At 52.1% G+C, this 16,305-nt stretch overlaps 1 protein-coding gene across 3 annotated transcripts in view; it reads right to left on the reverse strand.

Moving 5' to 3' along the window:
* DLGAP4 (DLG associated protein 4) overlaps positions 1-16,305 on the reverse strand; it is a 232,043-nt gene that overhangs the window by 32,457 nt on the left and 183,281 nt on the right. For 2 of the 3 annotated variants that reach the window (XM_025398735.1, XM_025398733.1), the window contains 3 exons: positions 7,614-7,975; positions 5,020-5,108; positions 4,085-4,497 (listed from right to left, as the gene is read on the reverse strand). In XM_025398735.1, the coding sequence (XP_025254520.1) occupies positions 4,085-4,497; positions 5,020-5,108; positions 7,614-7,975 (864 nt within the window). Of the gene's footprint in view, positions 1-4,084; positions 4,498-5,019; positions 5,109-5,362; positions 5,443-7,613; positions 7,976-16,305 lie in introns of all 3 variants that reach the window. The other variant, XM_025398734.1, reaches the window with a different exon arrangement.

The raw sequence follows: 16,305 nt of genomic DNA on the forward strand, positions 1-16,305 counted from the left end.
AAAAAAAAAAAAAAAAAAGGGTGAATTTTGAGGTATGTGAATTTTTTTTTTTTTTTTGAGATGGAGTCTCGCTCTGTCGCCCAGGTTGGAGTGCAGTGACCGGATCTCAGCTCACTGCAAGCTCCGCCTCCCGGGTTCACGCCATTCTCCTGCCTCAGCCTCCCGAGTAGCTGGGACCACAGGCGCCCGCCACCTCGCCCGGCTAGTTTTTTTGTATTTTGTAGTAGAGACGGGGTTTCACCGTGTTAGCCAGGATGGTCTCGATCTCCTGACCTCGTGATCCGCCCATCTCGGCCTCCCAAAGTACTGGGATTACAGGCTTGAGCCACCGCGCCCGGCTGAGGTATGTGAATTATATCTCAGTAAAGCCATTATAGGGCAGAAGAAAAAGAGAAAAGAAAAAGAAAACCTTCCAGAAAGTCCAACAAAAAGACATGAGGAAGAAAAGGTGAGAGCCTGAGGATCCACCCAGCAGGTACAGCAACTGACTGACAGAAATTCCAGAGCCAGACAACAGAACAAATAGAAGTGAGAAAATTACTTTTAAAAATTAATACAAGGTGGCCAGGCACAGTGGCTCACAGCTGTAATCTCAGCATTCTGGGAGGCCGAGCCAGGCGGATTATCTGAGGTCAGGAGTTCGAGACCAGCCTGGCCAACATGGTGAAACCCCATCTCTACTAAAAATACAAAAAATTAGCCAGGCATGGTGGTGCACACCTGTAATCCCAGCTACTCGGGAGGCTGAGGCAGGAGAATCACTTGAACCCAGGAGGTGGAGGTTGCAGTGAGCTGAGATCACACTACTGCACTCCAGCCTGGGCAACAGAGCGAGACTCTGTCTCAAAAAAATAATAAAAAAAGATGGAGTCTTTAAGATTCTGAGGGAAAATTATTTTTAACTTCATATCATTTTTATATTTGCATAGAAATATACAAATTGTATTTATGTATAAATATATTATTATTTTTTTAGACAGGGTCACGTTCTGTCACCCAAGCTGGAGTGCAGTGGTGCCACAGCTCACTGTAGCCTCAACCTCCAGGGCTCAAGCAATCCTCCTACCTCAGCCTCTTGAGTAGCCGGGACTGCAGGTGGCCACCACCACACCTGGGTAAGTTTTTAAAAATGTTCTGTAGATATAAGGTCTCACTATGCTTCCCAGGCTGTTCTTAAACTCCTGGGCTCAAGTGATCTGCCCACCTTAGCCTCTCAAAGCACTGGGATTACAGGCATGAGCCACCATGCCCGGCACCTTTTTTTTTTTTTTTTTTTTTGAGACAAGATCTCATTCTGTTGCCCAGGCTGGAATGCAGGGCTCAATCATAGCTCACCACAGCCTCAAACTCCCGGACTCAAGTGTTCCTCCTGCCTTAGCCTCCAGACTAGCGAGGACTGCAGGCATGTGCCACCATGACCAGCTAATTTTTCTTTTAAAAAAAAAAAAGTTTTGGCCAGGCGCGGTGGCTCACGCCTGTAATCCCAGCACTTTGGGAGGCCGAGGTGGGCGGATCACAAGGTCAGGAGATCGAGACCATCCTGGCTAACACAGTGAAACCCTGTCTCTACTAAAAATACAAAAAATTAGCCAGGCGCGGTGGCGGGTGCCTGTAGGCCCCGCTACTCAGGAGGCTGAGGCAAGAGAATGGCGTGAACCCAGTGGGTGGAGCTTGCAGTGAGCAGAGATCATGCCACTGCACTCCAGCCTGGGCGACAGAGCAAGACTCCATCTCAAAAAACAAACAAAAAAAAGTTTTGTAGGCTGGCTGCAGTGGCTCATGCCTATAATCCCAGCACTGTGGGACGCCAACCCAGGAGGATGACCTGAGCCCAGGAGTTTGAGACCAGCCTAGGCAACACAGGGAGACCTTGTCCCTATAAAAAAATTTAAAAAATTAGCTGAGCATGGTGGCACTCTGTGGTAGACCCTTGCTACTCAGGAAGCTGAGGCGAGAGGATTACTTCGGCCCAGGAGTTTGAGGCTGCAGTGAGCTATGCTTATGCCACTGCACTTCCAACCTGGATGACACAGTGAGGCCATGTCTCTTAAAATTTTTTTTTAATTTAGCAAATGGAGCGTATTTTTTAAAATGTGGCAACAGGACAAACTGTTTTAGGAAAAACAAAATGTAAAAAGAAGAAAATGCAATAATAATATACTGTTAAGTTCTGCAATAAACAATTTTACACACTCAGTAAACAGAAACACTGATTACTATTTAACCATAAAGTGTGATGTATACAGAGGGTGGGGGAAAGGGAGATAGAGGTTGTGTGAGAGCTAAACACTCATCTATGCCTATGGTAACAGGAAATTAATAGAAATGATTAATTTTAAAGAGGAAATATAAGGTAATCAGTCACATTTTAAAAAACATACATGAAGGCAAATACCAGAATATATAGCTAGTAAAAACTAAAGGTAGGGCGGTGGGCTGGATATTTTCTCTTAGAAGACTTTTTTTTTTTTTTTTTGAGATAGAGTCTCGCTCTGTGGCCCAGGCTGGAGTGCAGTGGTCCGATCTAGGCTCACTGCAAACTCTGTCACTCAGGTTCACGCCATTCTCCTGCCTTAGCCTCCCAAGTAGCTGGGACTACAGGCACCCGCCACCACGCCCGGCTAATTTTTTGTATTTTTAGTCGAGATGGGGTTTCACATGTTAGCCAGGATGGTCTCCGACCTCCTGACCTCGTGATCCGCCTGCCTCAGCCTCCCGAAGTGCTGGGATTACAGGCGTGAGCTAACGCGCCCGGCCTTCTCTTAGAAGACTTTTAATGCTCTCTGATCCCTGTCTCTGTTTTGATTTTTTAAAATAATTTTCTTGTAAAAAGTTACTAGGTACTTTCCTCACAACACTTCCCCTGCACTAGTGGGTGTGACATCAAAGCTGGGAATTGGCCTAGAGGACAGTGAAAACAATGACTCTGATGAGCCTTCTGCATCATCAAAGGCTGCTGTCCTCAGGGCCCCTCCATCATGTATGGGATGTGGGTCAACACCATTTGGACACTCTGAAGACCTGTCCTTCCTGAGTGTGGAGGAGTAGCTCAGTGGGAACCAGAACCTCAGGTGAACCAGGTGGGTGCAGGTCAACAGCCTGAAGCTGCCCAGGACCTCCCTTCCACCACCCAATCCCCCTTCAACCACCTTTGAATCTAGGTTCCCTACACATGTCTAGCACTTTCTTGAACTAACTTCTCAAAGGAATTTTTGGAAATTGGCATGATATAGGTAGAAACGTAAGTGGGAAATAAAAGCATAACTTCTTCACGCCCTGTTGAGACCCAGTTGGATCCCTGGTACTTGGCACACAGGAAGCACTCAGGAAGAAGCTGTTGGCTGAGTGTGGTGGCTCACGCCTGTAATCCCAGCACTCTGGGAGGCAGAGGCGGGTGGATCACCTGAGATCAAGAGTTCAAGACCAGCCTGGCCAACATGGTGAAACCCCGTCTCTACTAAAAATACAAGTCAGCCAGGTGTGGTGACACGTGCCTGTAGTCCCAGCTACTCAGGAGGCTGAGGCAGGAGAACTGCTTGAACTTGGGAGGCAGAGGTTGCAGTGAGCTGAGATCGTGGCACTGCACTCCAGCCTGGGTGACAAGAGCGAGACTCCATTTCAAAAAAAAAAAAAAAGGAAGTTCTTGAAGTCATAATTAGGCTCCCACTTTTCTCTGTGTCAGGCCCTTTACATGCACGACCACATTCAACCCTTACAACATGCTCACATAGTGAGCAGAGGATTAAATCCATTTTACAGATGAGGAAATGGGGGCTCAGAGTAACCTGACCAAGGTTACTTCACTACTAAGGGAGGAGCTAGGATTCAAACTCAGGTGTGGGTGACCTCACAGCCTGCACAACAAGCAGCTATCACCAGCAACCCTTTCTGAAAAGAGGTTTGGTTCAATAGGTGGATGGACGGAAGAATGCGAAGAAAGTAAGGAGGAGCTCAAAAACTAGCCCAAGAAGAGAACCTAAGAGACCCTCCCCCCTCAGAAGTTCGGAAGCTGCCGGCCACCAGCTGGAGAACCAGCTGCGAACACCTTCTACCCTTGCCCAAGGACCATCCGTGTGGCACCCACCTTCTTCAGAGAGGTTGTTCTCTTTGGTCTCCTTGTCCATCTGGCAGCACCAGCCTTCTAGTCGCTCCGTTTCTGCCTGCAGTAGCTTTAGGAACCAGTAGCCGTCTCGGCGGCACGCCCCTGGCTGTGCTGGCTCTGCTGGGGAGCTGGAGGAGGTCTCAAGCCAGGGGTCGGGTGGGGGCAGCGAGGACGCCTCTAGGGCAGGGTCGCTGTTGTCTCCATAGGAGAGGTTGCGCTTGATCTGGGCAATCTTGGGGGCCTGCCGGGGACCGGCATCGATGCTGATGGAGTTGGGGTGAGGGGTACAGTCCGGGAGGCTCCTCTCAGATGACTTACAGCTTGAGTCATTGGCATCCTGGGTATCCGAGTCTGTGTCCCGTCGGGAGGACATACTGTGAGAGGGGACGCTGCTTCTGTGGGTAGGGGGTGGATGGGGTGGGGACAGGAAGGAGTGAGTCACCAAGAGGGCCAGAGACCAGAGGCCGCCTTGACCCGGACACACGGGAGACAGAGAAACGGATGCATCATCTGCTCACCATGCGCCTGAAGCGGGTCCCACAGCCCCCATCTCATTCTTGGCTCAGCCCTTGCCCCATCCCGCCCAAGCCCACACGCACACACACACGAGGACAAGGTCATAAGGTTGCCTGTTTACTGCAGTGGGGCCAGGAAGACCACCAGCATCAGGGCAGCTGAGGCCATGTCCCGGCCCAGCCGTGGCCCCCGTGGGTGACTGGTCTCACAGAGCAAGTGCTCATCTGTCCACCCACCCGCCCCTGCCCAGCCTCCCATGCCTGGGCCACCACCCGCAACCCAAACCCAGCTTGGTTATTAGAAATCCAGCAAGGAGAAGTGGGTTAGGGAGAGCAGGAGAGGTGAGAGCGGAGGGAGGGAGAGGAGAGGGGAGAAGCAGCCGCCACCTCTGTCCGACTTACCGCCAGTCGTCCTCTACCTGAACCCCGATGGACTGGAATTTGGTAGCGGGACTGGGCTCCTCTTTTGGCACTGGCTGAATGCAGTCAACCTTATTGAAGGACAACGACAGCAACGGCACGGAGACAAAGACAAAAATAAAAAACAAACACCACACTTGCTGCTGAAATTCACATTAGTGGGACGACGCAAATGGACGTGTGGACAGACAGACACGAGGCATGCGGACACTGCACGTGGGCCCGAGGCCGGACCAGGTTAAGCCGGGCACTGCTCATTCGCGTGGAGGCGGGCGGGCAGGTGGATGGGAGGTGGGATGGGGTGGAGATGACTGGCTTTCCCTACTCTGAGGAGGGTGCCATCACATCGATCGCTTTGGGTCCGTTGTCCTCCGAGAGGTGGGAACCGTTCCTTCTAGTCCTCTCCTTCACACGCATCAGAGAGAAAAAAAAAGGACGACGAAAGAGAAAGAAAACACACACACACACAAAGCCACAGCCGTTATCTGGTGTAGTTGAAGCTGGCGGCTGTCTTGAGGCAAAGATCACTCCCCAAACCCTGTGGTGGAAGCCTGGAGGGCAGGCCAGAGGTGCCTGCACTAAGGGCAAACCCTGGACAGCAGTTCTAGATTCAGAAACTGCCACCCAGACAGGAGCCACTGAAGTCCCTGGGCATTATTCATACTTGGCTGAGGTTACCTTTAGCACTGGGTAGCCCTGGGGAGCAGTAGGAAGGACTGGGGTCAGGGCCAAGTGGAAAGCTGTCACTCCCTCCATTCCTGTGAAGTGGAAGGAACAGGACAACAGTGATGCCCCGCGCCTGCCTTTCTTCTCCGGGACAAAGGTGCTGGGCCACAGGGCAGCCAGGCCAGCCTTCCTATCATCACTCAAGAATGAGGGAGAACCCACACTCAGCCTAGGGCATGAGGCACCAAAGGGTTCAGGGCATCCTCAGAAACTGGGGACTCTTCAGTCTCTTGGCCTTGTGGAGAGAAGTAGGGGCCAGGGAAGCTTTCTGGGACAGGGATGCAGCCACATTTCCCCTCGGCAAAAGCCGGCTCAAGGAATGCAGCATCACTGGATCTCCAAGGAGCTGCAGTGAGAGCAAGAATGGGGCTGGGGTGAATCCAGGGAAAGGATGCCCAGGACAGGCCTAAGAGAGTCCTTATCCCAGTGCCATTTTCTGGGTGAAAGGAATCAAGGGTAGTCCTAACTCTTAGGCTTTCCGGGAAGATAAAAGCATCTGGTTTGGCCAAAAAGAGGGTGGGGCTGCCCAAAGATATGGGTGGTCAGGACCAAGGGTCAAAGATCAGGCTACTCTCTGTGTTTCTGAGAATCCCACCTGCAGGGCAGGGTCTGGACACCTAAGAAGCCCAGAAAACAGACAGCAGAGTCTCCTGGCCAACTCTCTCCCTGTTTGTATGTGGGGAAGCAGAAGCCTAGAGCTGCCTCTTGGAGGAAACAAGTCCAGGCAACTGCAAGAAATTGCTCAGTAAGCCTTCTCTGTTCCATTCAAGCTCCAGTTTGTGTCCCACGCTCCTGCATTTCAGTGCTTTGTTATCAGCTGGGCCACATCCAATTGCTCAGGGGTGGCTGGAGGAGTCCCCTGCAGCCTGTGCCACAACACACAACGCCTCGTCCTCCCTGACTCACCCCCTGGGCTTGGAGGGGGCCTGTCTCCCTGCTCACCCTCACCCACTGTAGCTGCCCCTTCCTCACAGCTCTGAATGTGCCCTAGTTTGGTCTGCAGGTCCAGCCAGGGCAGGGAGAGTCCACTCAATCTGGATTTAGACAAACTCTTAAAAACTACGAGGCAGGGCCCAAGTTTCCCCAGCTCAGCAAACAAGACAGATTATTGATATCGGGTGCATGCAGGAGTGCAATGAAGCAGTGGAGGGGAAGCTGGCACACCTGCCCTGCTGTGTGCCATGACTATGGAGGGCCTGCTGACTTTGGCCACCTAGCCCTGGAGGAATCATCGCCTGGACCCTATCCCATGGAGGGAGGCATTGAGACCGGTATCACCTTTCTCAATGACATGAGCCTGGTCCCTCAAGCCACCTACCTGTCCCCAAGGCCCGAGAGGGCTCTGGGCAAAGTTCCCCTCGAGCAACCCCCATGGCTCAAGGGCCCTGGGTCCTGGGCCCCTGGCCCATCAGCGTCTATGCTCCATGCTGCTCCTGCCGCCAAGCGGGGCTATGGCCTCCGCACCCGAGCTGACCTTGGATTAGAGAACTGTTAGGCCAGTCCCGCCTCCCACGGGCCAGCTGGCAGGGCAAAGGGTGGAGTGGACAGACAGACAGTGGACAAACAGTGGACAGGAGATGGCTGGCTGAGTGTAACTACATTCACTGGGACAACCCACTGGAGAAGCAGAAACACATGCCCGCGGCTGCTGACCAGCGGCACGTGTGGGCAGACACCAGTGAGGCGTGGCTATGGGTGGAATTCGGTTTGCCCACTTGGGGCTGATCCCCCAAAATAGAGAGACAAACCACCTTTTCCCAGGAGACCTAGTGGGCCTCCACCAGATGTAATTACACGCAGGCAGGTGCACGGAGTGGGCTGAGGACACACAGTGCAAAAGGAGCCCCTACTTGTATTCCTATTGATGACAGTTTCCTTTTGGGGGCGGCCTCGGGGTGGGACTCAGAGCTGGTCAGCGTCCCTTGTTCACTTTTCAGAGATGCATGTTTTGGGGGTGGCTCTGGGGCTTCAGGGGCTGGGGCGACTCCACCGCGTGTCACGCTGGGCGGTCGGGTACTGCTGTCCAGGCTGTCTGATGAGTTGCTCAGGCCCGACTGGCTAGTCACCTCACTCTTGTGGTCCTGGCTGTCCAGGTAGGTGTCCTGGGCAGACTCAGTACTGCTCTGGACTGTGACTGAGATGAACGGCTTTGAAGTGGTGCGTGGAGGGACCGGTGGCGGGGTCTTCTTATACGCCACTAGGCATGATGAACCTGCAGATGGATGAGAGAAGGGCGGGGGAGAGGTGAGATGGTGAAGCCCCCAACCCTCTCAAGCCCCTTCCAGTGCAGAAGCCCTGCCTGACTTGGCCCTAGCTCTGGCCTTAGCCATTCTGTCCACAAGGATTTCTGGAGCAGGGAGAATGAGGGTCAAGATAGCAACGACCAAGACAGACACACACAGGCCCTACCCACCCTCATTCGAGAGAAAGTCTTGAGGGGATGCCACCACTGGCCAAAGATATCCCCCACGTCAGTCACACACAAACCTTATTATCCAGCAGGGGCATGTGCTAGGTGAAGTGCGTGGGGCCACAAGGCTCTGACAGACCCTGACCCGTGTCGTGGGGAGGTGGTGACAACTGAGATGTCAAAACAGCTAAGGAATGGTTAACCTTGCTATCTTCAAGGTCACTGAGAGACTCAGTGCTCCCCTGGTCTTTTCCTTCCACACCACCTTCCCTCTCCCTTATTCCCTCTGCTTGGATGCCCCTCTCCATCTGGTCAAAAATGAACACATTCGGCCGGGCACGGTGCCTCACGCCTGTAATCCCAGCACTTTGGGAGGTCGAAGCGGGCAGATCACCTGAGGTCAGTAGTTTGAGACCAGCCTGACCAGCAGAGAGAAACCCCGTCTCTACTAAATATAGAAAATTAGCTGGGCGTGGTGGCACATGCCTGTAATTCCAGCTACTCGGAAGGCTGAGGCAGGAGAACTGCTTGAACCCAGGAGGCGAAGGTTGCAGTGAGCCGAGGTTGCATCATTGCACTCTAGCCTGGGGAACAAGAGCGAAACTCCATCTCAAAACACACACACACACACACACACACACACACACACACACACACACACCCCCTTCAGGGTCCAGCTAACCCCCTCCCCTGTCTTGCCATTCCTGCCCCACCTCTTCCTCCTTATGGGAAACCCTGTACACTGGTCTGCCTCCCTGTTCCCCACTGAGATTCCCAGAGCCAGGCCCTGCCATGGGTAGGAACCTGAGCCATCTCTGAATCTCACCCCGATTCCAGCCAGGGGCTGACCCACAGCAGGGGCCCAAAACACCAAAGGCCCACTGCTTGCTTCTCAGACGATGAACTCTGTTGGCAATAGAAACTGCTTTTCCAACAGTAGCTACCTGCTAGGAGAGTGAGGTTAGATCTAGTGCCTTTCTCAGCACCTTAACTCCAGCTGCCTGTTGCCCTGTGAGAACTGAAACAAGCCCCTACCCTGGTCTGGGCCCACGAGCCAGATAAGCCCTGACGTCAAGGGGCTACAATCACGGTGATGGTGACAACCCAGAAGAAACTCAAAAAACAAGGCCCAGTATCATAGGAGCTGTGGACAGACGACTGCAGAAACCACCCATCTGCCACTATGAGATACTATCACATAACCTATCAGAATGGCTAAAAAGTGACAACATCAAATGTTATTGAGAATGTGGAGAAACAGTGATACTACTGTCATGGAAAACACATTGGCATTTTCTTATAAAACTAAACATGCAGCTAGGCATGGTGGTGCACACCTGTAATCCCAGCTACTCGGGAGACTGAGGCAGAAGTTGCAGTGAGCCGAGATCATGCCATTGTACTCCAGCCTAGGCAATAAGAGCGAAACTACGTCTCAAAAAAAAAAAAAGTTTTGGTAGAGATGGGGTCTCACTATGTTGCCCAGGTTAGTCTCAAATTCCTGGACTCAAGGGATCCTCCTGCCTCAGTCTCCCAAAATGCTGGGATTATAGGTGTGAGCCACTGTGCCTGGCCTATAACATTCTTGAAGTGACCTAATTATAGAGAACAGATTAGTAGTTGCTAGGGGCTAGGGCAGAGGAGGTCACTAGGGAGAGGGTGAAGGGGAGGGCAGGAGGGAAGCAGGTGTGGCTATAAAAGGGTAACAAGAGGGACCCTTGTATGAAGTGATAGAATAGTTCTGTATCGAGTGTGGGGATGGTTACATGAATGCATGCATGTGATAAAATTGCACAGCACTAACACACACACAAGTGAACACAAGTGGAACTGGGGAAATCTGAATAAGGTGGGTGGATTATATCTGTTGACATTCTGGATGTGAGAATGTATTACAGTTTTGCAAGATCTTACTATTGAGGGAAATTGAGTAAAGGGTAAGAAGAACCCCTTTGTATTATTTTTACAACTGCATGTGAATCTACAATTGTCTAAAAATTAAAAATTTAATTTTTTTTTTGAGATGGAGTCTCGTTCTGCCACCCAGGCTGGAGTGCAGTGACCAGATCTCAGCTCACTGCAAGCTCCGCCTCCTGGGTTTATGCCATTCTCCTGCCTCAGCCTCCTGAGTAGCTGGGACTACAGGCGCCCGCCACCTCGCCCGGCTAGTTTTTTGTATTTTTTAGTAGAGACGGGGTTTCACCGTGTTAGCCAGGATGGTCTCGCTCTCCTGATCTCATGATCCGCCCGTCTCGGCCTCCCAAAGTGCTGGGATTACAGGCTTGAGCCACGGCGCCCGGCCTACAAATTTAATTTAAAATAATCCATCTGTTCATCCAATAGACATCTATGGAACCAAGGCCTTGTACTGGATTCCAGGAAAGCCAGGAGCCCTCATCCGCAGAGAAACAGCTCTGCAGTGAGTTCTTTGAAAGTAACACATGCCACGATGTTAAGCCCAGGGAACTGGATGCTGTGCCTTGTGCCCAACCTAGTCCAGAGGCGGACAAAGTGCTCTGAGTTCCAAGCCAAGAGCACTCACTTCCTACTCATCTGTTCGAAATGTCCCAGTCCTGCTCAGGCCTTGAGAAAACTCAGGGATCCCCCAGACAGACACCTGCATCTCTGGTTACCAACCAAACAGCAGTGTGCAGGCAGAAGGACAGCCACCTCTCTGGGCCAGAAGAAAGGCAGCAGGGAGGCAGGAGGTAGGACTCAGGTCAAAAGGAGTATGGCCCTCTAACACAACATCCTGCGAGAGGGGGGACAGGCCTGCTCAGCGAAGAGGAGCGCCTGCGTTCAGCTGGCCACAAGGCACAGGCTGCAGGCCAAAAGCTGGGTCATTTACTAAGCTGTGCTCAGCAGCTTTGCGGCTTTGTAATGTAAGCCTCAGTGCCTGTGAGGTAGAGATCATGATTATGCCCACTTTGCAGGTGGGGCGTGAAGCTCAGGAAGGTTTGACAACTTGCTCAGATTGCAGGAGTAAGCAGCAGCCGCATCTGCTCCATGGCACAGCCACCTCACTCTGCTCTCCAGGCCTTGGGCCCCTCCTCGCTGGGCTGGGCTGCAGGTGTTTGGCGCCTTCACTCATCACCATACCCCTACAGTATCCTGCTGGGCCCTGGGACCAGTCTGCAGTGGTACACCAAACCAAAATCTGACTGTGGGAGTAGAAAGGGCCTTGACTGAGGCTGAGGCCTGGCTTCCAGGCTCCTGCTTGCCCTCTGGACTTCTCAGTACTCTCATCTGTTCCAGAAGCCAGGGTGGGAGGGATTCTCACTGGGTCACAGCATACTGTCTTCACACAGCCCTTGACAAACTCAAAGCACTGTCCCATTCATCCTCTCCCTCAAGGACAGGTGTGGAGCCTCCCATCACTGTGACTGCAGGGAAGATCCCCTCTGTGAATGCCCTCTCCACGGATGCCTGAAATTCTCTAATTTGAATCATTTTGGTGGTGGTAAGGGTCCAGAAGCCAGGGGGCAGTGTGGAACCAGACTAGCCTGAGTTCAGGTCCCAGCTCTGTCACTGACCTGTTGTATGGCCCCAGTTTCCTCCTTGTAAAAAGGGCATGATTACGTAGGTTGCATTGCAGAAGCTAAGGCTGGGCCAGGCCTAGGCTTGGCATGACTCCTCATTTCTGGTACAGAGGCAACTGGGCCTGTGGACAGGGTGGGGATGGGGGCAAGCCAAATTTCTACTGCTCCCCAGCCACTGGCAGGGAGTCTGGGCTGGTTCTCTGACTGGCCCAGGAACAATTTCCCCTAAGACCTGGACGTTCATTTAGAGCAGTTCTTGAAATCTACGGCCACCAGTGCCCAGCAGAGAAAAGACTAACTCATTGAGGATTTCAGGAAAGGAATGGATTTGTGTGGCCTAAAGTCCCAAACAAATGGGTTTTTTTGCCCTAGATCAGAAAACTGAAGCCAACCTCAATTTGCTCAAAATGTTTAAAGGGGTATATATCTCCCTTAGGAGGGCAGCAGTTAGTATGGGGGAACAAGAACTGGGCATTAAGCCTAGCTTAGGCTGTGCGACACCAGAGTCCTTGTTCCCATCTGTGGGGTAGGGATGACACTGTCCATGAAGAGTGTGCATGCAGCATTCACGGGGGTCTGGTGGGGAAGAGGCACACCTTCTTCCCAATGGAAGACAACAGGACTGCCCACAGCCAGGGTCTGGACAAAGGATTAACCCTCCAGCCTCACTCTCAGAGCTGCTAGGCCCACAGTTCTACTAAGCACCCTCAGAAGCCCTGAGCTCTGGCCTAGGCAGCCAGTTATCAGAGGGAAAGGTGACCCAGCCAGAAAGCAAGTCCAGGCCTGATTCGATAAGAGGAAAGTGAGCTTATCTTGGATCCCCTATGTCTCCTGAGGCCACAGTAAGATAAGTGGTGTTGACTAGCATACAAGATTTGGGGGCTTCAGGGGCTCCCTGGGGGGCAGGCACCCCTCTGCTCTGAGTATTGCCCCCCTGGAGCAGGGAGATGGGACCTAACCTTGTACAGGAGAGCTCTCATTTCAAGTGTGTGAATGCAGGAAATATAGTGAGGAAATACCTCGCCCCCACCTCTTCCAATACCTCACCCCGGCCACTTCCTCCCCTGCTGGGGCCTTCACACATACTATTCTTCTGCCTGGAAGGCTTCCCTCAGCTACTCACAAGTTTCAGAATTTCTTCCTCTGAGAGCCTCCCCTGACTGCCCTCTCTTTTTCCACCTGGGAATCTCCATCAGAGCACTGACCACATCAGTCCATGGGCTTGGAGGAGTCACCTGACAGCTACAGGCCTGGGGCAATTAAGGGAACTCTGTCCTGCCAAATCATGCCACATGCTAGGACTGGGGTTATGCCTCAAGCACAAAGGCTCTCAATAATTTGTTGAAAGAGAAAATAAACCTCATTATCACTGCAAAAACTCTTAGTTGCAAAAAACCCAGATTATTTGGCCATACGGCAAAGGCTCCCAACACTTTAGTATCCAAGGTTCTAGGGCCCCTCCCAAACCTGAGCCCTTTCTGCTTGGTCCCTGCCCATCCATCTCGGCAGCTTCATCTCATGCCCCTCCCACCCCCTAAGCATACCACCCCCTTCCAGCTTCAGACAACCAAATGCACAGTGCACCATTCCCAAACACAGCACACCTCCGTGTGTCCAAGCCTTTACATGGGCATCGGTTTCTGCTGGAGCCCCCTTCCCCTGTCCTCCATGCTTCCTGTCATCCTGCCAACCCCTAAACCACAGCACACGAAACCACCCATCCCCGTGGGGGCTGCATGCTTGCCTCTCCCAACCCCCTCTCAGCCATGCAGGTCCCTCATGCCACAGCCCAGACACAAGCCAGTTGTACGATGCATCCTCTATGCAGCCTGCTCCCAGCCCCAGATATCTAGTCCAGCCTCTCTGCCTCCCAGCACCTAAGTCTTCTGCTTTTTCTAGAGAAGCTTCCTTATCTCATTATTTCTGTCTTCTACTCCAAGATTTTATCCTCCAAACTGTATTTACCAGGTCAGAATGAATTTGTTTCTGCATTTTTTTTTTTGAGACGGAGTCTTGTTCTGTTACCCAGGCTGGAGCACAGTGGCGCGATCTCGGCTCACTGCACCCTCCACCTCCCAGGTTTAAGCAATTCTCCTGCTTCAGCCTCCTGAGTAGCTGGGATTACAGGCGTGCACCACCACGCCTGGCTAATTTTTGTATTTTTTAGTAGAGACAGGGTTTCACCATATTGGTCAGGCTGGTCTTGAACTTCTGACCTCGTGATCCACCCGCCTTGGCCTCCCAAAGTGCTGGGATTACAGGCGTGAGCCACCGTGCCCGGCCTGCATTTTGTTTTTTATTGTAAAGGTTATAAGATGGCCAAATACTCAGGAGTGGCTGTGACTCCATTTCCTGAGGGATGTGGAGGACATAGCAACCCCAAGAAGCTGGTCCCCTGCATGTGTCTTTGGAGGCCAGGCTGAACTTGGTCCTGAGGCCTAACACACGCCTCATGCCTGCTGGCTCCCAGGTGATGAGGGGGCAAAGAAGAGGTGGTCTGAACTCCTCAAGAGGAACAGATGCCATGGGGCCACAGACAACCTGGAAGCCATGGCTCAGGCTTTACAGCAAAGGCAGTGGGGCCAGGCTCAAGGCCCCCATGAATGGATGAAGCTGACCCCAGAGACAGGCAGACTTCCTTAACTCCCTTTGCTGGTACTGCCAAGCTAGGGAAAAGGCTCATTAGTGGGAGGGCTGAGGGCTGGTAAGATCCCACTCCCTCTCCCAGCCAGCAAGTAACTTGTCAAACCACACAGCTAAATTGGGCAACTCATCTGTGTGCTACAATAAAAACAGAGCTCAAAGACTCCCACCCACCCAGCCTCAAATCCCTCCCTCCTTTCCTCTGTTTCTTCAGCCCAAGGCAGAAGCAGCTGGGAAGAGAATTCCAAGCAGCTAGGTCAGGATCAGGGACAGATTGCCTTCTCAAAGTCACTTCTCTGTTGACAGTCCATGTGACCCTCTCCTTTCCCACTGTTTCAGTCTGAGAGCCACCTCCCTCACTGTGCCTTAAGAATTAGCAACACTGGCCGGGCACGGGCTCATGCCTGTAATCCCAGCGTCTGGGAAGGCCGAGGTGGGTGGATCATCTGAGGTCAGGAAGTCGAGACCAGCCTGGCCAACATGGGGTAACCCCGTCTCTACTAAAAATACAAAAAACAGTCAGGCATGGTGGTGCAGACCTGTAATTCCAGCTACTAGGGAGGCTGAGGCAAGAGAACTGCTTGAACCCAGGAGGCGAAGGTTGCAGTGAGCTAGGATTGCGCCACTGCACTCCAGCCTGGGTGACAGAGCAAGACTCCATCTCAAAAAAAAAAAAAAAGAATTAGCAACATCAAACTTTACTTTCAAACTCCAGCAAGAGGGACTGGTAGCCCCTCTCACAGCAGCATCCTCCCCAAGTCCTTCTGGAGATCCTCCTCCGCCCCTCACAGCCAGGCCCCTCCCATCCTTATCTTCTCCCCCTGATCTGGAGCCAGCTTCCCTGAGACTACCACAGATGCCCTCTGGCCTTCCGACCTCCTGTCCCTCCTTCCACCCCAGCCATTTGAGGAATCCAATCATGTCACTGTTTGAAACCATTCAACAGTTTGTAGACTTGGAACAAACCAACCCTTCAGTGGGGGCATTCAGGGCCTCCAGGATCCGCATCTACCTCAGACCCCAACATCCACAGAAGCCAAGAAGTTAAAAAGGTGTCAGGCTGGTGAAGACAAAGCCACAAAGCTCAGGGAGCTAGCTCTGTCCTTGTGCCTGGTCCAGAAGCCAGGATGCACTCCCATCGGTAATGATTCTGATGCTAACAGCTGAGCTTACTGAGTGCTGACCATGGCCAGGCCTGAGCAGTGCTTCCTATACAGCTAATCCTACTTACTAATTCTATATGTGCAAAATTACCTACTCACTTGAATTTAATTGCAAAACCAACACTTAAGGGGCTCGCAGACGTGTGCCCGCTGCACACATCCCCAGCTGAGGTGGAACAAGGTGACACTCCACCTTCTCACTGCAGCTCTCATACTGTAAACAAGTATCCTTTCGCAGGTCTATTTAGTGCTATACTTTTCCCATTTGTGGGCTTTCTGTTGGTGACTTCACTGTTTAGAATGGCCCCCACATAGTGCTGAAGCACTGCCCAGTGTTCTCAGTGCAACAAGGCTGTGATGTCCCTTATGGAGAAAAGTGTTAGGTACGCTTCATCCATGCATGAGTCATAGTGCTGCTAGTCATGAGTTCAATGTTAATGAATCAACAGCATATTAAGTAAAGAATCTTTCGGCCGGGCACAGTGGCTCACGCCTGTCATCCCAGCACTTTGGGAGGCTGAGGCGGGCGGATCACTTGAGGTCAGGAGACCAGCCTGGCCAATGTAGCAAAACCCTGTCTCTACTGAAAATACAAAAATTAGCTGGATATGGTGGTCGATGCCTGTAGTCCCAGCTATTTGGGAGGCTGAGGTGGGAGAATCACTTGAACCTGGGAGGCAGAGGGTACAGTGAGCCAAGATTGCACCACTGCACACTCTAGCCTGGGCAATAAGAGACCCTGTCTCAAAAAAAAAAAAAAAAAAAAGAAAAAAAGAAAAAAACTTTC

The sequence above is a fragment of the Theropithecus gelada genome, chromosome 10 (genome assembly GCF_003255815.1).
Source record: "Theropithecus gelada isolate Dixy chromosome 10, Tgel_1.0, whole genome shotgun sequence".
NCBI lineage: Eukaryota > Metazoa > Chordata > Mammalia > Primates > Cercopithecidae > Theropithecus > Theropithecus gelada.